General features: G+C 37.8%; 1 protein-coding gene across 4 annotated transcripts in view; it reads right to left on the bottom strand.

Annotated features, from left to right (window-relative positions):
* sls (sallimus) overlaps positions 1 to 22,882 on the bottom strand; it is a 173,818-nt gene that overhangs the window by 27,427 nt on the left and 123,509 nt on the right. For 2 of the 4 annotated variants that reach the window (XM_075303986.1, XM_075303987.1), the window contains 2 exons: positions 12,213 to 12,440; positions 710 to 10,135 (listed from right to left, as the gene is read on the bottom strand). The exons of 1 other annotated variant lie outside the window; for it this stretch is intronic. In XM_075303986.1, the coding sequence (XP_075160101.1) occupies positions 710 to 10,135; positions 12,213 to 12,440 (9,654 nt within the window). Of the gene's footprint in view, positions 1 to 709; positions 10,136 to 12,212; positions 12,441 to 12,752; positions 18,682 to 22,882 lie in introns of those variants that run through there. One more of the 4 variants, XM_075303988.1, reaches the window with a different exon arrangement.

The following is a 22,882-nucleotide window of genomic DNA, read 5'->3' as shown; positions in this document are numbered from 1 at the left end:
CTTTATTGGCGGAAAATGTGGCAATTTTTACATGTTTGATACTTCTTGAAAACCGCAGTTATGTCTCAAGCTTTAAATTCGGATCGATAATTGACGTCCAATTTTGAGATGCTTTAAGTATGAAAAAGTCGGGTTATTAAAGTCCTTTTATTTCAAATATTTTTACCAATGTTTTATTTAAAATGTCACAATATTAGTATTTATTCTGTGAATTTGAAATTTTGAATATCATTTTAAAACTAGCAAAATAGTCGGTCGCAACGATGTTCGATTATATCAAAAGCTTTTACAGGCAAAATGAGCTTGTGTTGAGTGTTTAAGCAGCTTTAATAATTAGTAATGCATTGATAAGTTTTGGTGTAAAGTGTTTTTGTTTTGTTGAGGGTGGAGGCTAAGAAATCTAAAATAACTTATCACTAAAAAAGCAGATAATCGTAGATTATAGGAGGGTAGAAATAGGATAACAAAACGCTAGAGACGTAGCAGCAGCTTATATTCCAACACTCAGATGAAGACAAGTATAGGTAGGCTAGCTAGGTAGAGAGAGAATTATGAGTTTTATATAGCATTATAGGCTCTTGTACTAAGAGCTAGAGTGAATAATTTTGTTTCTTTTTTGGGAGAGAGGAAGGGGAACTTTGGAAGAAAGTTAACGCTGCTGTTTGGCTGCATATTGCGGGCATTGAGGCCATCCTTCCACAACACTTACTTGTTTGCTTTTTGGGTTTTGATTGTTTGGGTTTGGTGGTCTTTGTTTCAGGGATAGTTTCTTCTGTGGTGGTGACCTTGTGAGATTTGGGTTTAGTTTCCTCGACCTTTTCTTCATGTATTGGTTGACTGACTTCTTCAGGTGTTGGTTCTGTGTGTTCTATTTTGATTTCGTGTAAAGTGTCTTGAGTTTCTGGTTGTTCAAGGTCTTCTTCAACGCTTACAGCCTTGGAAGGTTTAGACGGTTTTCTTTTATCCTTCTTTGGTTTTTCTACTACTTCTATCTTGTCATCTGTCTTGTCTACTGTCTTTTCGGGCATTTCTACCTTTTCATATTGTTCTAATGTAGTCTTGGGAATTTCTTCTTCAATAAGTTTCTGTATGTAGTCGTCAATTTGGTCTTTCCTAACTTTCTTAACAATTTTCTTGGGTTTCTTAAGTTTGGTCTCTTCCGGAAGAGTAGTACTGTCGGCTTCAACCTTAACGGGTTGCTCTTTGGCGGGTTCCTCATCAATGATTAGGGTAACCTCATTACTGTCCTCTTCATGTATTGTAACAACATGGATGGTGGAATCTTTTTCATCATCGACTTTCTTGACTAATGTACGTTTCTTGGTTGTCTTTTGCTTGGGCTTGCCTTCTTCATTTGTTACCTCTTCGATGTGTACTTCAAGAGGTGCACTTTCCACCACCTCAACAAACGGCAAAGATTGCTCTTCTTCTTTTAGCTCTTCGATAACCTTTATCTCAGAGATTGGTTGTTCCAGTTCTTCATCTTTTGGTTTTGATTTTGCTTTAAGTTTCTTCTTAGGCTTTTCTTCTTCTTTTGGTTTTGGTTGTTCTTCGATTGTTTCTGTTGTGTATGAAGAACTTTCAATAGCATTTTTGGGTCTTGGCTCAAACTCAATTTTGGCATACTTTTCTAACTCTGTTTTAGGTATGTCTTGCTCTATGAGTTTTTGGATATAGTCATAGAGATCATCCTTCTTAACCTTCTTGGGTTTTTTAATAGACTTAGGCTTATCTTTAGTTATGGTTTCTTCGGGTTGAATTTCGACAACTGAAACTTCAACGTCTGGTTTATTGTCGGTCTTGACTTCCACTACTTCAATGACGTCCTCTTTGGGCCCTTGTTGGCGTTTGATTTTACGTTTGGTAACGGTTTGCTTCTCAACGACACCCTCATCATTTACCTTTTCTACTACCTCGGTATGACTTTCGATTATTTCAATTTTGAATGGTTCGGATTCTTCGGGAACCGGTGATGTTTCTTTGATAATAACCTCAAACGCTGGGCTTTCTTCTTGATTTTCGGATACAGGTTTTGCCTTCTTTTCTTTATGTTTCTTAGGAGTAGCTGTTGGTTCCTTTTCATCTTCCTCGGTTTCCTTGATTTGACATTCCTCCACAATAGGTTCTGGTTCGGATTCCGTTAGAGTAATTTCTTGTTCTTCGACTGGCTGTAAATCTTGTTGTAATTTTTCTTCCTCAAATTGTTTCGGCTTTGGTTTAATCTTCTTGTCTTTTTTCTTTTTAGTTTCAATCAAAGTAATTTCTTTAATTTCATCTAATCTAGGGGCCTCCTCGTGTTTTTCTTCTACATTAATGATGAATTTATCATCCTGTATTTCTTTAAACTCTACAGGTTTTTCCTCCTCAATTGTTACTCCTTCGCCAGTAGGTACCTCATCTAATTCTGGGGGCTTTTCAGATTTCTTGATTTTGTTTGTTGGCTTCTTTTTGAGTTTAACGGGTTTGTCAATTTCAATCTTTTCGTATGTTTCCAATTCTGTTTTGGGAATATCTTCCTCAATGAGTTTCTGTATGTATTCTTGTAGCTCATCTTTGGGTACTATTTTCTTGGTTTTCTTTGATTTCTTAGGTTGTTCTTCGGAAGGCTTTTCGACAAATGCTTCCGGTTCAACAGAGGTTACGGTAATCTCTGTGATGGGTTCTTCTTCGCCGGTTTGTTTTTCAATAATTTCAATAATTTCTTCCTTGGGTCCAACCTGTTTCTTTATCTTACGTTTGATAATCTTTTGAGTCTTCACATCACCATTGTCATTGGTTACCTGGACTTCTTCCTGCTGTGCTTCTAGTTCAACAACATTGATAGGGAGAATGTCTTCCTTAACTTCTGGAAGCGTTTCCTCCAATGTGTACTCTTGATATTCTTCTGGACTATTTTCTTCGGGTTTATCCTGGGCTTTGATATCATTTGGTTTCTCTTTGATTACCTGCTTAGGTTTCTTCTTTAACTTAATTGGTTCATCAATGTCCATTTTCTCATATTTTTCCAGTTCAGTTTTCGGTATATCCTGTTCAATGAGTTTCATGATATAGTCCTCTAAATCATCCTTTTTAACCTTTTTGGTTTTCTTTGGTTTCGAAGGAGTCTTTTCAGTGGGTTTAGTCGTTTCTTTATCATCTTCCGGTTCCAATGATGTAACTGATATTTCTGCTACTGGTTGTTCATCTCCTTGCTGTGTTTCGACTATTTCAATAAACTCCTGTTTGTCGCCAACTTGCTTCTTAATTTTCCGTTTTGTAATCTTTTTCTTCTCAATGACACCCTCGCTGTTGACAACTTCATGTTCTTCTTCCGTGCGGTCAACTTCAACTATAGATATAGTCAAATCTTCTGATTTTGGCTCTTTTACCGATTCTTCGGTTACTGTAAGCTCCTCGAATTGTTCCTGCTGAGGAATTTCTTCGAATGAAGACATTTTGACTGCATATTGAGGTAGTTCTTCATTTTCTTTGGGGGATTTTTGCTTGGGTTTTTTGGATTTTTTGAGTGTTGACGTTTTTTCAGAAGGCTGTTTCTCTTCGCCTTCTATTATAGAAATGTTATAAGACTCAACTATATCGGGCTGCTCTAATTCGACCATTTCCTCCGGAATAGGCGATTCAGGATGATTCACTGCCCCTGTCGAAGTTTCTTCCTTTACTACTTGTTTCTTGGGTTTCTTTACTTTCTCTGCAGGTAAGCCGGGTACTATTTCTTCGGAAGTATTTGTAACTTGTACTTCTTCGTCCATGTCTTTGTTGGTGTCATGCTGTACATATTCTTCAATGACACTTACTATAAACTCCTTTATGTCTTGTTTGGGAATCTTCTTAACCTTTTTAATCACTTTGTTATCTTTAGGTTTTTCAGTATCCACTTGTGGTGTTTTCTCCGACTCAGTAATTTCGAAAATTGTAACTTCACTAACGGCTTGATCATCACCTTCAGTAACTTCAGATATTTCAAATATCTTTTCTTCTGGACCAGACTTTGTTTTAATCTTACGTTTCGTAATCGTTTTTGGTTTAACTCTGTCTTCCTCGTCGGTTTCAGTAATAGTCACCGTACTTTGCTCGATTTCATCGACAGCTATTGGCATTGGCTTTTCATTTAGATCAACTTTGTGTTTCTTAACCTTTTTCTGCTTAGGTTTAGTTTCCTTTACATCAATCTCACCTGCTTCATTAGTTGTATCTTCAATCTTCTGTTCTTCTTTGAAGCCGATTGTAAATTCTTCTGAGGGATGTTCCTGTGGTTTGGTAGCTTCTTTTACCACTTCTATATGTTCTTCTTCGGGTAATTTTTCCTCTTCTTGAGGAATCATCTCTTCTATATTGAATTCATGCACAGTTACAGGAACACCTTCAACAATTTCAGTGGTTTTCTTGTGGTGTTTCTTAACAGTTTTAGGCTTTTTCTTAGGCAATGTTTCAAATTCCATACCCTCGAACTGCTCCAACTCAGTTGTAGGAATTTCCTGTTCAATAAGTTGCTGAATATAAGCGTCGTGATCTTCATATGGGACCATTTTCTTTTTGTATTTCTTAACGCGAACATTTGGCGATTTTTTCTCTTCGGGAGATTCTTCTTGTACTATTTCGGTAGATATTACCTCTACCTCCATTTCTGGTCTATTTTCAACGTAAGAATCTATAATTTCGATTAAATATTCCTTGTCGCCCTCTTTCTTTTTTAGTTTTCTCTTTGTGATTGTTTGCTTGACTTCTTCGCCATTATCTACAATATCCTGAGTAATAATTTCGGGTTTCATTTCCTCAATGCGCACAGAATACTCTTTAAGGTCTTCGCTTGGAATATCAGTTTTCTTGACTTCTTCCTGTGTCACTTTAGCTGTTTTTGGTTTCTTGGGTTTTCGTTTAATTTCTTTAACATCGCTTTCCTCCTCCGGTAATGTGTCCGTAGATTTGCTGATTTCTTCTACCTCAAACGGTTTCTCTTCAACTTCTTCCGCTTTAGGTTTCTTTGGTTTTGGTTTGGTTTCTTTAACAATTATTTTTTTATCTGGAGTTTCTTGCTTTTCGATAATGCTTTCTTCCGTTGTTGTAAAGACAAAATCTTTGGGAGTTTCTTCTTCGGGTTTTGTTTCATCCTGAACCTCTTCTATCAGAGGGCTTTCGCTAATCTCTTCTTCTGGAACCATTTCTTTAATATCAAACTCATGTACTGTAACTGGGGAACCTTCAACAATTTCAGTTCTTTTCTTGTGAAGTTTCTTTACAATTTTTGGTTTTGTTTTTGGTTTGCTTTCGATTTCTGTTGTCTCATATTGCTCCAATTCGGTCTTAGTAATTTCTTGTTCAATCAGTTGCTGAATGTAGTCAGCCTGATCATCTTTGCTTGGCTTAGTCTTTTTGAATTTCTTAACCTTAACGGTTTCCGGTTTGAATTCTTCTGGAGCTTCCTCAGACATAATTTCGGTGGTCGTTATCTCTATGTCTACTTCTGGGTTATTTTCAACAAAGGATTCAACTATCTCAATCATATATTCTTTGTCGCCTTCCTTCTTCTTCAATTTCCTCTTGGTAACAACTTGATTGCGTTCTTCACCAGTATCGTCAACGATAACTGCGTTTGTGACTTCAGGTTCAAGTTCCTCAACACGGACAGAATATTCAGTGATGCCTTTGTCTTCAGGCTTTAGTCGCTTAGTTTTGGTTTTTCTTTTCACTGGTTGTTGTTCCTTTGGAACGTCTTCGGGTTGCTTTTCCTCTTGTTCTTCAACGTACAAACTCGGTGTAATATATTCTTCAAGAACATTGATTACAAACTCCTTAATATCTTCTTTAGGAACCTTCTGTAATTTTGTTACAGATTTCTTCCTCTTTTCTTTCTCCACGTTTTGGACAAGAGGTTCATCTTCCATGATTTCTACAATTGTAACTTCAGCATTTGGTTGATTATCTTCAGCAATTTCGGAAATTTCAAACGTTTTTTCCTCGGGCCCAGATTTGGTTTTGATCTTACGTTTGGTAATAGTTTTCTTTTTAACATCACCAGTTTCTGTAAGGTGCTCAATGGTTTCAGTGCTTTTTTCCACCTCTTCTACATCGACTGACTGTGGTTCATCGATTTGCGATGGTGCCACATATTCCTCTATAACATTTACAATGAAATGGTGTGTTTGTTCTTTGGGAATCTTCTTTGTCTTTTTTATGGGTTTCTTTACTACTTGCGGTTTGTCTTCTAGAGTTTCTTCTGATTCGGTGATATCGATTATTGTAATTTCTGCATTTGGTTGGCCATCTTCTGTCGTTTCAACAATTTCGAAAACTTTTTCTTTTGGTCCCTTTTTAGTCTTTACCTTTTGTTTTGTAATAGTTTTCTTCTTCATTTCGCCTGTTTCTGTTGGTTGCTCTACAGTTTCAGTAGTTTTATCAATTTCTTCCACTACCACTGGCATGTATTCAGCAATATCTACCTTTGCAGCTTTAGGTTTCTTTGATTTGGGTTTAGTTTCTTTGACCTTTACTATTTCGTCTAAGGAGGACGGTTGAGTAACTTCTTCTTCTTCTTTCAAACTGAATGTCAAATCATCAGCGGTTTCTTCCGGTGCTGGTGTTTCTTCTTCATTAACTGTTATTGGCTGTTCTGGCAATTCCATTTGTGGGATAACTTCTTCAATGTCAAATTCGTGAACTGTAATTGGAACACCTTCAACTATTTCCGTAGTCTTTTTGTGACGTTTCCTTATAGTAGAAGGCTTCTTCTGAGGCTTCTTTTCAAATTCTGTTGGTTCATATTCTTCCAGTTCAGTTATGGGAATTTCTTGATCGATTAGTTCTTGTATGTATGTTTCATAATCATTGGGCGGAGTTGGTTTCTTTTTGAATTTTTTTACTTTAACTACTTCTGATTTAGTTTCTCCAGTTACGTTCTGTGGCAGAATTTCGGATGTAGTAATTTCGACTTCAGCTTCTGGCTTATTTTCGACATATGACTCAACAATTTCAATAATATATTCTTTTGGTCCCTCCATTTTCTTCAGCTTTTTCTTGGTGATGATTTGTTTCACCTCTTCCCCGGTCTCATTAGTAGTTGTGTGAGTGATTGTTTCTGGTTGCAATTCTTCAATTCGAACTGTGTACTCATTTACAATTTCTTCGGAAACTTTAGGTCTTGGACGTTTTGTTTTTGATTTCGGCTTTACTTCTTCCGTGACGTCAATTGTGAATTCGTCGTCCAATGGGGTTTCTTTACGTTTTTCTTCCGATTCAAGAACTACAGTATCATGAGTTTGTTCACTTGGGGTTTCAAGTTCCGATTCTGAAAAGTTGACCTTTTTAGTTTTTGGCGTTTTCGATTTCTTTGTCTTCTTTGTCGTTTCCTGGGAAACGTTCTCTTCCGTCAATGGTTGATCACTTTCAGGAATATCTTCCACTATAGTCTTTGCTGAGAAAATATACTCATCGCTATCTTCAGGACTTTGTGTTTTGGGTACTTCATGTTCTTCTACAATTTGAATCTTATCTGAGGCTTCTGGTTCATTGATAATTCGTACAATGTATTCATCAAGTTCCTCTTTTTTAATAGTTTTCTTAACTTTCTTTGGCTTTCTGGGGCCTTCTTTTACGCTAGCCTCTCCCAGGGTTTCTGGTTCAAATTCTGTCGTTATTATGGTAAGTTCCACATCGGGCTTATCATCTATCTGTTCATCAACGACAACAACCTCGTACACTTTATCGCCAACTCTTTTCTTAATTTTTCGTTTGGTTTTAATCTTTTCTTCAACCTTTCCATCTTCTTTAGCCTTTACAATGGTCTCCGTTTCCTTGGAAACTTCTTCAACTACCACTCGTTGGTGTGGTGAATCTTCTTGCTCTTCAACTGTTACAGGAAGCATCGCAGTTTTCTCTTCTTGAATATCCAATTGTTTCGGTTCAGTTTCCACGACTCTAACAGGAAGATCTTCAAATGTTTCCTCGGGAGCTGATATTTCATCTGGTTGTGTAGTCTTGAGTTGATGCATTGGTTTCTTTTGTTTTGGCTTTTTCTTTGTGGGTTCAACCTCAGATAATCCAACTTCAAGTATATCTCCCTCCAAAGGTTTATCCTCTTTGGGAATGTTTTTGGGCTTTTTCGTCTTTTTAGGAGTCTTAGAGAATTCTATTTGTTCGTATTTCTCAAGGTCTGTTTTGGGAATTTCGGCTTCAATTAATTGTTTGATATATTCGTCCAATTCATCTTTTTTCATTTTTTTTACCCTTTTCTTTGTTATCGGTTTTTCTTCTACCACATTTTCTACAAAATCGGAAGCATCTGTTACAGAAATAATAACTTCGTACGTGGGCTCCTCACTTTGTTCTGTTTGGTCTTCAATAATCTCAATTATTTGTTCTTCATTGCCCTTCTTGTGCTTAATTCTTCTCTTTCCTCGCTTATCATCATCTTCGGTTTCAATTGGTTTTATTTCAGACAATGAAATTTCGTAGAATCGTTCGTCTTCAGTATCTGCAGGTTGTTCGTGTAATTCATCTACAAACTCTTGGATTTCATGGGGTTTCATTACTTTTACTTTCTTTTTCTTTTTGATTATGGGCTGCATGTCGGTTGAAGTATCATCTGTTTGCATTGTTGTAACAGTAATTTCATATAGCTTTTCTTCTGAATCGGGTTTGTCACTTGGAGTTTCAACAATTTCTATTATGTGGTCTCCTGCAGTTGTTTTTTGAACAAGTTTTCTCTTCTTTTTCGTAATACGCCTCTTCTTCGTAACGTCACCATCAATTTGATCTTCTTCAACAATTTCTGGCTTGAATTCTACTACACTTAGCACCTCTGGTATCGACTCACTTTCGGATTCAGGTCTTTCCGATTCTTCTGGTTTGAAACCAATATCTGTCTCACCTTCACGTGGTTTCTTCGGTTTTCGTTTTTTCTTAATAACATCGATATCTTTAGGAGAGTCTTCTATTACTGGTTCTTCAGAAGTATCCTTAGTGATGGGTTTGAGGGTAACCTCTTCTGGAAATTCTTCTTCCTTGGGAATTTTTCCCTTTCCAAGTTTGAGTTTACGTTCTGCGGTTTCTTTTTCTTCCGTTTTGGGTTTCTTTGGTCGTTTGTATTTTATTTGAGGTTGATCTTCTTCTGGATTAGGCTGGTCTTCCTCTTCCAACAAAGTTGGTTTTTCGAGTTCTTCATCACTGTAATCGGTAGGTTTGAAGGGTTTAGGTCGTTTCTTTAAGACCAACAAGGCTTCTTCGATATTTCGTGAAAGTTCTCCATGACCGCGTTTGGTATCCAAATCGGTGATTGTAAACTTGAAATTATACGGAGCATAAGGGATGAAGTTAATCCAACTCTTGAGTTTGGTTTTGAAGGGAACTTTCTCCTTCTTAGGCTTAACATGGGCAGGTTTTTGTTTAGGTGTCTTAAGCTTAAGCATTTGCGGGAACTCGACAACTGACGTTATCTCAACTTTGCGAGATTTTTTCACTTCGACCTGTTCGATTTTCATAGGAACAAGTTTCAGAGGTTTAACTGGCTTCACGGAGGAGTCTCGGCGTGCCTGTTGAGGTTGCTGCAATTCTGTACGCTTATAGTCTTGTAAAACTGTCTTGGGAATTTCCTGTTGTATCAAAAATTCTATATATTCGTATAAATCGTCTTTGTTAACCTTCTTCTTTGTCATAGATTTCTTCTTTTTCTTTTCCTTAGGTTTGCCAGACATACTTTCCGTTACCCTAATTTTCCATTCTTCTACAGTCTCCTGAGACTTTTGCTCAAGTTTGTCATCGTCTATGTCTTCGTCTTCCCTCACAACCACTGTAACTTCTTCCTCTTGTCCAGGTTTCTGGGTGGCTATAACTTCAATTATCTGTTCATGGTCGCCAACCTTCTTTTTAATCTTCCGTTTCTTAGCCACTGTTCTAGTAGTAGTCTTCGTCAATTTCTCAACATCATCGTCTTTGCCTTCCACCGGCGATTCTGTTGGCAATTCAATTTCAACTATTTCTTCCGGCAGATATTCAATTTCGGGTTGCTCCTCAATAACACCATAGGATGTCTTGGATTTAGACTTTTTAGTTTTGATCCTTGGCTGTTTGGATATATCTGTTTGTGTTGTGTCTTCATATACATCATCTGGTTCAATAATAGTGTATGCTTTGTTTTCTTGTTCTAATTGACAAAAATATTTTATATATTGTATATGTGTAAATTTTTAGCGAATTTTCAAACATAAATTTGCTTAAATCAAATAAAATTAAATGTATATGTGGTATATATAGAAACAAAACGAGAGAAACAAACAGTGTAAGTGTTTCTGTGATATATTAGATATGAACTCGTGTGAAATTCTATAGTTATATAAAGTCACATTAAAGCCTATAGTATGTAAGTGGTGTTCTTCTTCATAAGCGCATAATTCATATTTGTGTCTGTTTGGTTTATGGGAATGCATTTGAGATGACACATAAATATATATTGTCAACTATGGAACAATATTCTATATTAGTACAAAACATACATATTACACAAGGGTTTAGTTGATTAATTGTTTGTTCCATCTTAAGAATACCGAGTGTCGTGTTTCAGGTATTCTTCAGGGGAATCTGTATTTTGAAATGTATAAAACAAATGGTTAGTACTTTTTTTTCGGAGGTTAATTTATTTTCTTGTTGGTCTTTCAGTTGGATTTTTCTGCATTGGACTGATGCTGAAGAGTATTAACAATTGTCGGGCGCGATATTTTAATAATTACTGAAGGAATGTAATCCGAATGGATTGCAGTCCTGGTCCTGGTTTTCGAATTAGTCTCTATATATTAAGTCCTACCATAATGTAATACTTTAAAGTGGTATTTCAAATGATGGACAGTTATCGAAATTCATCTTCGTGGCATATAATGAGGTAAATACGGAATGGAAATGGTTGAAAGATCTCAATGTTGTGAATGGATAAAATCAATTATTCTCAGTATGTGTTGCTCTTGCAAAAAATGAATAGGCATATATTCCAATTATTGGAACGCATGAGTTTTTTAAATTTCTCGGAATTCTGTTGAAAGAACAACTTCGTTTGATATGTTATACGAATAAGTCTTCTTCTAACAAAGTATAAATATAATTATCTTCTTAGTTAAAACAAAAATAGAAATACGAGTAAATTATCCAAATTAAAACGATATATTTTGAATAGTATATCAATATTAGAAATTGTTACAATTATTAGTCCTATCTAATAAAGAGTTATCACGCATTTCAAAATACTATCAGTTTGGAAATTTCCATTTGTTTTAAATTATAAAAGGTGTTTTGAAATAAATATAACGTATTTCGGTTATTATAAAAGCTTACTTAGACTGCTAGTCCATAGAAATATCGTGTCGTGAAAATAGCAACATCGTGAGGATAGTCTTGCATTAAAGAAAAAATATACAACATTTTTGTGTAAAGACTCTTTTAGATTAAAACATTTCATAATATGAAAATACACCTGTTTGTTACCAATCTAAAATGGATGTAGAGACTTAGACGACACTAAAGTTTTGCTATGCGAGCCAATGCTCTAAAATAACGTTATTTATGGCCTTACAGGGAAAGCGAATGGAAATACGCATCCAAAAATCAGTAAGATTTCTTCGAAAAGTAATATTAGCAAATTTTCCGTTTGGTAGTTAAGGGGTTTCCTTAATCCAAATGTATGCAACTAGGTATAGTGGCAGCCCGATATTTCAGGCTCACTTAGATTATTCAGTCCATTGTGAATGTATGGAACTCACTTATGGTGCGGTCACACTGGGCAAATATTTGACAAAAATCAAAAAAGAATTCGCCGTCACATACAAACCAGCAAACATTTTTAGCTTAGATTGGATATATAAAATAACAATAAAAGTATTTTTCATTTTCTTATTCTAATTTTCGAAAATGTTACTGGAAAAAGTTTGACACTCATTATGGTCAAACATTTGCCTAGTGTGACCATACCCTTAGATTATTCGGTCCATTGTGAATGAATTTATTTACATATACATCGAAAACTGAATTTTGGGCACTGCATCATTTGTAAACCACTCTATAGTATTAGGGATCTTTGTGCTAGTATATGTTACATAGACATATTTATCCATTTTTCGTTGAAGAAAAAGGATATGTGAAAGTTCCTGAACATTCAGACTTCTTATTCATTATAGAGATTTATATATACGAGTATATATTTACTAAGTTTAGTAATAGAGAATAAAGAAATGTACCTGTTGTATCGGCGACTTCGACGATTTCAATTTGATTGGGCGAAGTTTTGTCGGTTTCTTTGGTGGATTCTGTGTCACTGAGTACTTCTTCTACTAGTACTCCTTCCTCTTCGGTAACCTTTTTACTTTCGGTTTCAATTACAGTTTCACCGTCTTCGTTTTGTACTGATTTGAATGTTGTAATGAAAACAGGTTTTTCGTCTGTAGTAAGTTGTTCGGGCCTATCTTCTGTATTTAATTTATGTTGTTGGTGCATTGGTGTGTGTATTCGTTGTTTTTTATGTGTGATGAAATATATATTTAAAAATATTAGAATGTGTTTATAATTCATTTGGGTAGTAAAAAAAAGCGCAATAGTAAGGTTCATATGACCACACACAAAATTACATTATTAGTTAATGTGTGCGTGACAGTAAATGTAATTGTATATATTTTTGGAAGTTATGTTTGGTTTGTGTCAGTGTATGAGTAGTGCAATTGTTTTATAGTATATATAAGTATTTATATAAAGTGTAAAATTGTGTATTGTGTTAATCTTACCCTTAGGCTTCTTTGATTTTTTTGTTTTCTTATCGGTTTTAGGAGTCGTTTCATCATCCAACCTGCTGATATCAATGATATCTAGCAGGTTTTCTTCGCTTACTACTTGTATCTGAGAGTAGGGTTCCTTGCCTTCCTCTTCGATGGTTTGAATTTGATAATATTCTGGTTCTGGTTCTACATCCTTTTTGAATGTACGTGTTCTGGTCGTCTTCTTTTTAGGCTTCTTATTCTCGTCGACGACTTCAGATTCCACAATTTCTTCATGAAGTTCTTCTACGGGTATTGGTTGAGCAGGTAACTCATCGGCTGGTATCTCCTCAATGTTAACGGTGGCCACAGGAGTTTCTTCATCACCTTCAACAATTTGTATGGTTGTGATTTCATCAGTATCGCTGTCCAAGGGTTTCTTAAATGATCTAGTTTTAATGGTCTTTTTAATTTTTTTGCCGTCAGTAGTTTTTGTTTCAAACACTGCATTTTGCTCAGGCAATTCCAAAGACTCGACAAATGTGTCGATAGGAACGTCTGTTCTATCTATTTCTTTAACAGTCACTTGATACTTGGGTTCTTCACCTTCGTCTTCCACGATTTGTATTTCAGTTATTTCCTCCTTGTCTCCAATTGGTTTTCTGATGGACTTCTTTTTAATTGTTCGTGTTTTTTTAGAGCCCTCTTTGTCAGTATAGTCTTCTGTAATAATTTCTTCTGGCATTTCAATGACAGGCGTTACCTTTTCTTCCGTCAATTCTGGGAATGGTTCAATAAAGTCTTCAACAGTTACCGTTGTGACCGGTTCTTTTTCAAATTCTTCAACAGTTCGTATTTTTGTAACTTCCATCTTAGGTCCTTTCATTTTCTTAATTATTTTAGTTTTTATAACTGTTTTTGTGGGTGTACCGTCTTCTTTTTGTGACATAATAACAGACTTTTGTTCTGGCAATTCGACAATCTTCTCTTCATCATCGGGTTGCTTTACGCGTATCACCCTTTTAAGTTTAATTTGTTTAATATCTTCCTTCGGTACACTACGTTCTTCAACAGTAATTGTAGTTTCAGGTTTATCGCCTTCTTGCTCAACAGTTTGAACAGTTGTTGTTTCTTCCTTATCACCTTTTACTTTCTTAATGACCCTTGTGCGAATCTTTTTCTTCTTTGGAGTGCCATCTTCTGACACAATTTCGACTTCCTCAATTTTTTCGGGAAGTTCTTCAACTTGTTCAGATTTTTTGGATTCCTTCTCTTCTATTGGTGTCTCCTCAACTGTCACTGTAGTTTCCGGTTGTTTATCATCTTCTTCAATAGTTTCGATTTTGGTAATTTCCTGTTTATCGCCTTTGACTTTTTTGATCACGCGTGTACGAACAACCTTCTTTTTCTTGGGCTTTCCTTCCTCAGATAAAGTTTCGACAACACGGACTTCTTCTGGAATCTCTTCTATTTCTTCCGGTTGGTTTTCATTAGCAGGGTGTACCTCAACAGTCACTGTTGTTTCTGGCTGTTTATCATCCTCTTCAACTGTCTCAATTTTCGTAACTTCCTCTTTATTGCCTTTAACCTTTTTAATAAGTCGGGTGCGTATTACCTTCTTTTTCTTGCGTTTGCCGTCCTCGGACACAGTCTCGACAACTCGCACTTCTTCCGGCATTTCTGTTATTTCAACTGGTTGTTCATTTTTGACAGGCACTTCTTCCACAGTAACGGTTGTTTCAGGTATTTTATTATCCTCCTCAACCGTTTCAATCCTAGTGACTTCCTGTTTGTCACCTTTCAATTTTTTCGTCACGCGTGTACGGATTACTTTCTTTTTCTTAGGCTTTCCGTCCTCAGAAACGGTTTCAATAACACGTACTTCTTCCGGGAATTCATCCAACTGCTCTGATATATCCTCACCAATAGGTATATCTTCAATTGTAACTGTGGTCTCCGGTTCTCTACCATCTTCTTCTACAGTTTCGATTTTAGTGAATTCGCGCTTATCACCCTTAACCTTCTTAATAACGCGTGTTCTTATGACCTTCTTTTTCTTGCGTTCTCCATCTTCAGAAACAGTTTCTACTACTCGTACTTCTTCAGGCATTTCCTTGACTTCGTCGGGCTGATCTAATTCAAAGGGAACTTCTTCAACGGTTACAGTGGTTTCTGGCTGTTTATTGTCTTCTTCGACAGTTTCAATTTTTGTAATTTCTTGTTTATCGCCCTTGTTCTTTTTAATTACTCTTGTGCGAACAACCGTTTTCTTCTTGGGCTTGCCGTCTTCAGAAATAGTTTCGATAACCTTTACTTCTTCAGGAAGTTCTTCCACTTGTTCTGTCTGTTCTTCTTCCACTGGTGTCTCTTCTACGGTCACTGTGGTTTCTGGAAGCTTGTCATCTTCTTCTACAGTCTCAATTTTGGTAACTTCTTGTTTATCGCCCTTAATCTTTTTGATGACACGTGTACGAATCTTCTTTCTCTTGGGCTTGCCATCTTCAGAAACGGTTTCGATCACCTTTACTTCCTCGGGAAGTTCATTAACGTGTTCTGGTTCCTCTTCTTCCACTGGCATTTCTTCTACAGTCACCGTGGTTTCAGGTTGTTTATCATCTTCTTCGATGGTCTCAATCCTTGTGACTTCTTGTTTGTCACCCTTGACCCTCTTGATAACACGTGTGCGAATCTTCTTCTTCTTGGGATTGCCATCTTCAGAAACTGTTTCGATCACCTTTACTTCTTCAGGCAGTTCTTTAATTAGTTCTGGTTGCTCTTCTTCCACTGGCATTTCTTCTACGGTCACAGTGGTTTCAGGTTGTTTATCATCTTCTTCGATGGTCTCAATCTTTGTCACTTCTTGTTTGTCACCCTTGACCTTTTTGATAACTCGTGTGCGAATCTTCTTTCTCTTGGGCTTGCCATCTTCAGAAACTGTTTCGATCACCTTTACTTCCTCGGGAAGTTCATTAACGTGTTCTGGTTCCTCTTCTTCCACTGGCATTTCTTCTACAGTCACCGTGGTTTCAGGTTGCTTATCATCTTCTTCGATGGTCTCAATCCTTGTGACTTCTTGTTTGTCACCCTTGACCTTCTTGATAACACGTGTGCGAATCTTCTTCTTCTTGGGATTACCATCTTCAGAAACTGTTTCGATCACCTTTACTTCTTCGGGAAGTTCACTAATGTGTTCTGGTTGCTCTTCTTCTACTGGCATTTCTTCTACGGTAACCGTTGTTTCAGGTTGTTTATCATCTTCTTCGACGGTTTCAATCTTTGTGACTTCTTGTTTGTCACCCTTGACCTTCTTGATAACACGTGTACGAATCTTCCTTCTCTTGGGTTTACCATCTTCAGAAATTGTTTCGAACACCTTTACTTCTTCGGGAAGCTCATTAACTTGTTCTGGTTCCTCTTCTTCCACTGGCATTTCTTCTACGGTCACTGTGGTTTCAGGTTGTTTATCATCTTCTTCGATGGTCTCAATCTTTGTGACTTCTTGTTTGTCACCCTTGACCTTCTTGATAACACGTGTGCGAATCTTCTTTCTCTTGGGCTTGCCATCTTCAGAAACTGTTTCGATCAAGCTTACTTCTTCGGGAAGTTCATTAACTTTTTCTGGTTGCTCTTCTTGCACTGGCATTTCTTCTACGGTCACTGTGGTTTCAGGTTGTTTATCATCTTCTTCGATGGTCTCAATCCTTGTGACTTCTTGTTTGTCACCCTTGACCTTCTTGATAACACGTGTTCGAATCTTCCTCCTCTTGGGTTTACCATCTTCAGAAACTGTTTCGATCACCTTTACTTCTTCGGGCAGTTCTTTAATTTGTTCTGGTTGCTCTTCTTCCACTGGCATTTCTTCTACGGTCACAGTGGTTTCAGGTTGTTTATCATCTTCTTCGATGGTCTCAATCTTCGTCACTTCTTGTTTGTCACCCTTGACCTTCTTGATAACACGTGTGCGAATCTTCTTTCTCTTGGGTTTACCATCTTCAGAAACTGTTTCGATTACCTTTACTTCCTCGGGAAGTTCATTAACGTGTTCTGGTTGCTCTTCTTCCAGTGGCATTTCTTCTACGGTAACCGTGGTTTCAGGTTGTTTATCATCTTCTTCGATGGTCTCAATCTTTGTGACTTCTTGTTTGTCACCCTTGACCTTCTTGATAACACGTGTGCGAATCTTCTTTCTTTTGGGTTTACCATCTTCAGAAACTGTTTCGATCACCTTTACTTCTTCGGGAAGTTCATTAACATGTTCTGGTTGCTCTTCTTCCACTGGCATTTCTTCTACGGTCACTGTGGTTTCAGGTTGTTTATCATCTTCTTCGACGGTTTCAATCTTTGTGACTTCTTGTTTGTCACCCTTGACCTTCTTGATAACACGTGTACGAATCTTCCTTCTCTTGGGTTTACCATCTTCAGAAATTGTTTCGATCACCTTTACTTCTTCGGGAAGTTCATTAACTTGTTCTGGTTGCTCTTCTTCCACTGGCATTTCTTCTACAGTCACTGTTGTTTCAGGTTGTTTATCATCTTCTTCGATTGTCTCAATCTTTGTGACTTCTTGTTTGTCACCATTGACCCTCTTGATAACACGTGTGCGAATCTTCTTTCTCTTGGGTTTACCATCTTCAGAAACTGTTTCGATCACTTTTACTTCTTCAGGAAGTTCTTTAACTTGTTCTGGTTGGTCTTCTTCTACTGGCATTTCTTCTACGGTTACTGTAGTTTCTGGTTGCTTGTCATCTTCTTCGACGGTCTCAATCTTTGTGATTTCTTGTTTGCCACCCTTAACCTTCTTGATAACACGTGTGCGAATTTCCCTTCTCTTGGGTTTACCATCTTCAGAAATTGTTTCGAACACCTTTACTTCTTCGGGAAGCTCATTAACTTGTTCTGGTTGCTCTTCCTCCACTGGCATTTCTTCTACGGTCACTGTGGTTTCAGGCTGTTTATCATCTTCTTCGACGGTTTCAATCTTTGTGACTTCTTGTTTGTCACCCTTGACCTTCTTGATAACACGTGTGCGAATCTTCTTTCTTTTGGGTTTACCATCTTCAGAAACTGTTTCGATCACCTTTACTTCTTCGGGAAGTTCATTAACATGTTCTGGTTGCTCTTCTTCCACTGGCATTTCTTCTACGGTCACTGTGGTTTCAGGTTGTTTATCATCTTCTTCGACGGTTTCTATCTTTGTGACTTCTTGTTTGTCACCCTTGACCTTCTTGATAACACGTGTACGAATCTTCCTTCTCTTGGGTTTACCATCTTCAGAAATTGTTTCGATCACCTTTACTTCTTCGGGAAGTTCATTAACTTGTTCTGGTTGCTCTTCTTCCACTGGCATTTCTTCTACAGTCACTGTTGTTGCAGGTTGTTTATCATCTTCTTCGATTGTCTCAATCTTTGTGACTTCTTGTTTGTCACCCTTGACCCTCTTGATAACACGTGTGCGAATCTTCTTTCTCTTGGGTTTACCATCTTCAGAAACTGTTTCGATCACCTTTACTTCTTCAGGAAGTTCTTTAACTTGTTCTGGTTGGTCTTCTTCTACTGGCATTTCTTCTACGGTTACTGTAGTTTCTGGTTGCTTGTCATCTTCTTCGACGGTCTCAATCTTTGTGATTTCTTGTTTGCCACCCTTAACCTTCTTAATAACACGTGTGCGAATTTTCCTTCTCTTGGGTTTACCATCTTCAGAAATTGTTTCGAACACCTTTACTTCTTCGGGAAGCTCATTAACTTGTTCTGGTTGCTCTTCTTCCACTGGCATTTCTTCTACGGTCACTGTGGTTTCAGGTTGTTTATCATCTTCTTCGACGGTTTCAATCTTTGTGACTTCTTGTTTGTCACCCTTGACCTTCTTGATAACACGTGTGCGAATCTTCTTTCTTTTGGGTTTACCATCTTCAGAAACTGTTTCAATCACCTTTACTTCTTCGGGAAGTTCATTAACATGTTCTGGTTGCTCTTCTTCCACTGGCATTTCTTCTACGGTCACTGTGGTTTCAGGTTGTTTATCATCTTCTTCGACGGTTTCAATCTTTGTGACTTCTTGTTTGTCACCCTTGACCTTCTTGATAACACGTGTGCGAATCTTCTTTCTTTTGGGTTTACCATCTTCAGAAACTGTTTCGATCACCTTTACTTCTTCGGGAAGTTCATTAACATGTTCTGGTTGCTCTTCTTCCACTGGCATTTCTTCTACGGTCACTGTGGTTTCAGGTTGCTTATCATCTTCTTCGATGGTCTCAATCTTTGTGACTTCTTGTTTGTCACCCTTAACCTTCTTGATAACACGTGTGCGAATCTTCTTTCTCTTGGGCTTGCCATCTTCAGAAACTGTTTCGATCACCCTTACTTCTTCGGGAAGTTCATTAACCTGTTCTGGTTGCTCTTCTTCCACTGGCATTTCTTCTACGGTCACTGTGGTTTCAGGTTGTTTATCATCTTCTTCGATGGTCTCAATCTTTGTGACTTCTTGTTTGTCACCCTTGACCTTCTTGATAACACGTGTGCGAATCTTCTTTCTCTTGGGCTTGCCATCTTCAGAAACTGTTTCGATCAAGCTTACTTCTTCGGGAAGTTCATTAACTTTTTCTGGTTGCTCTTCTTGCACTGGCATTTCTTCTACGGTCACTGTGGTTTCAGGTTGTTTATCATCTTCTTCGATGGTCTCAATCTTTGTGACTTCTTGTTTGTCACCCTTGACCTTCTTGATAACACGTGTGCGAATCTTCTTTCTCTTGAGTTTGCCATCTTCAGAAACTGTTTCGATCACCTTTACTTCTTCTGGAAGTTCATTCAATTGTTCTGGTTGTTCTTCTTCCACTGGCATTTCTTCTACAGTCACTGTTGTTTCAGGTTGTTTATCATCTTCTTCGATTGTCTCAATCTTTGTGACTTCTTGTTTGTCACCCTTGACCTTCTTGATAACACGTGTGCGAATCTTCTTTCTTTTGGGTTTACCATCTTCAGAAACTGTTTCGATTACCTTTACTTCTTCAGGAAGTTCATTAACATGTCCTGATTGCTCTTCTTCATCTGACATTTCTTCTACGGTCACAGTGGTTTCAGGTTGCTTGTCATCTTCTTGGACGGTCTCAATCTTTGTGACTTCTTGTTTATCACCCTTAACCTTCTTGATGACACGCGTGCGAATCTTCTTTCTCTTGGTCTGGCCATCTTCAGAAACTGTTTCGATCACCTTTATTTCTTCGGGAAGCTCCTTAACTTGTTCTGGTTGCTCTTCTTCCACTGGCATTTCTTCTACGGTTACCGTGGTTTCTGGTTGTTTATCATCTTCTTCGACGGTCTCAATCTTTGTGACTTCTTGTTTATCACCCTTGACCTTCTTGATAACACGTGTGCGAATCTTCTTTCTCTTGGGTTTACCATCTTCAGAAACTGTATCGATCACCTTTACTTCTTCGGGAAGTTCCTTAACTAGTTCTGGTTTATATTCTTCCATTGGGATTTCCTCTACGGTTACTGTAGTTTCTGGTTGCTTGTCATCTTCTTCGACGGTTTCAATCTTTGTGACTTCTTGTTTATCACCCTTAACCTTCTTGATGACACGTGTGCGAATCTTCCTTCTCTTGGGTTTACCATCTTCAGAAATTGTTTCGATCACCTTTACTTCTTCTGGAAGTTCACTCACTTGTTCTGGTTGTTCTCCTTCAACTGGCATTTCTTCTACGGTCACAGTGGTTTCAGGTTGTTTATCATCTTCTTCGACGGTCTCAATCTTTGTGACTTCTTGTTTATCACCCTTAACCTTCTTGATGACACGTGTGCGAATCTTCCTTCTCTTGGGTTTACCATCTTCAGAAATTGTTTCGATCACCTTTACTTCTTCGGGTAGTTCATTAACTTGTTCTGGTTGCTCTTCTTCCACTGGCATTTCTTCTACGGTGACTGTGGTTTCAGGTTGTTTATCATCTTCTTCGATTGTCTCAATCTTTGTGACTTCTTGTTTGTCACCCTTGACCTTCTTGATAACACGTGTGCGAATCTTCTTTCTCTTGGGTTTACCATCTTCAGAAACTGTTTCGATCACCTTTACTTCTTCGGGATGTTCATCCACTTGTTCTTCTTCCAATGGCATTTCTTCTACGGTCACAGTGGTTTCAGGTTGTTTATCATCTTCTTCGATGGTCTCAATCTTTGTGACTTCTTGTTTGTCACCCTTGACCTTCTTGATAACACGTGTGCGAATCTTCTTTCTCTTGGGTTTACCATCTTCAGAAACTGTTTCGACCACCTTTACTTCTTCGGGAAGTTCATTCACTTGTTCTTCTTCCACTGGCATTTCTTCTACGGTCACTGTGGTTTCAGGTTGTTTATCATCTTCTTCGACGGTTTCAATCTTTGTGACTTCTTGTTTGTCACCCTTGACCTTCTTGATAACACGTGTACGAATCTTCCTTCTCTTGGGTTTACCATCTTCAGAAATTGTTTCGATCACCTTTACTTCTTCGGGAAGTTCTCTAACTTGTTCTGGTTGATCTTCTTCCACTGGCATTTCTTCTACAGTCACTGTTGTTTCAGGTTGTTTATCATCTTCTTCGATTGTCTCAATCTTTGTGACTTCTTGTTTGTCACCCTTGACCCTCTTGATAACACGTGTGCGAATCTTCTTTCTCTTGGGTTTACCATCTTCAGAAACTGTTTCGATTACCTTTACTTCTTCAGGAAGTTCTTTAACTTGTTCTGGTTGCTCTTCTTCTACTGGCATTTCTTCTACGGTTACTGTAGTTTCTGGTTGCTTGTCATCTTCTTCGACGGTCTCAATCTTTGTGATTTCTTGTTGACCACCCTTAACCTTCTTGATAACACGTGTGCGAATCTTCCTTCTCTTGGGTTTACCATCTTCAGAAATTGTTTCGGTCACCTTTACTTCTTCAGGAAGTTCTTTAACTTGTTCTGGTTGCTCTTCTTCCACTGGCATTTCTTCTACGGTTACTGTAGTTTCTGGTTGCTTGTCATCTTCTTCGACGGTCTCAATCTTTGTGATTTCTTGTTTGTCACCCTTGACCTTCTTGATAACACGTGTGCGAATCTTCTTTCTCTTGGGTTTACCATCTTCAGAAATTGTTTCGAACACCTTTACTTCTTCGGGTTGCTCATTAACTAGTTCTGCTTGCTCTTCTTCCACGGGCATTTCTTCTACGGTCACAGTGGTTTCAGGTTGTTTATCATCTTCTTCGATGGTCTCTATCTTTGTGACTTCTTGTTTGTTACCCTTAACCTTCTTGATAACACGTGTACGAATCTTCCTTCTCTTGGGTTTACCATCTTCAGAAATTGTTTCGATCACCTTTACTTCTTCGGGAAGTTCATTAACTTGTTCTGGTTGCTCTTCCTCCACTGGCATTTCTTCTACCGTCACTGTTGTTTCAGGTTGTTTATCATCTTCTTCGATTGTCTCAATCTTTGTGACTTCTTGTTTGTCACCCTTGACCTTCTTGATAACACGTGTTCGAACCTTCTTTCTCTTGGATTTACCATCTTCAGAAACTGTTTCGATCACCTTTACTTCTTCTGGAAGTTCATTCACTTGCTCTGGTTGTTCTTCTGCCACTGGCATTTCTTCTACAGTCACCGTTGTTTCAGGTTGTTTATCATCTTCTTCGATTGTCTCAATCTTTGTGACTTCTTGTTTGTCACCCTTTACCTTCTTGATAACACGTGTGCGAATCTTCTTTCTCTTGGGTTTACCATCTTCAGAAACTGTTTCGATCACCTTTACTTCTTCGGGAAGTTCGTTAACTTGCTCTGGTTTATCTGCTTCCATTGGCATTTCTTCTACGGTCACAATGGTTTCAGGTTGTTTGTCATCTTCTTCGATGGTCTCAATCTTTGTGACTTCTTGTTTGTCACCCTTGACCTTCTTGAGAACACGTGTCCGAATCTTCTTTCTCTTGGGCTTGCCATCCTCAGAAATAGTTTCAATAATTTTCACTTCTTCTGGAAGTTCCCTTACTTGTTCGGTTTGCTCTTGTTCAACTGGGATTTCCTCTACGGTGACTGTAGTTTCAAGTTGCTTGCCATCCTCTTCAACGGTTTCAATGTTTGTGACTTCTTGTTTATCACCCTTGACCTTCTTGATGACACGTGTACGAATCTTCTTTCTCTTGGGTTTACCATCTTCAGAAACT

This window comes from Haematobia irritans, chromosome 4, assembly GCF_050003625.1.
Source record: "Haematobia irritans isolate KBUSLIRL chromosome 4, ASM5000362v1, whole genome shotgun sequence".
Taxonomy (NCBI): domain Eukaryota; kingdom Metazoa; phylum Arthropoda; class Insecta; order Diptera; family Muscidae; genus Haematobia; species Haematobia irritans.
This window is presented reverse-complemented; position numbering and strand designations above follow the sequence as displayed.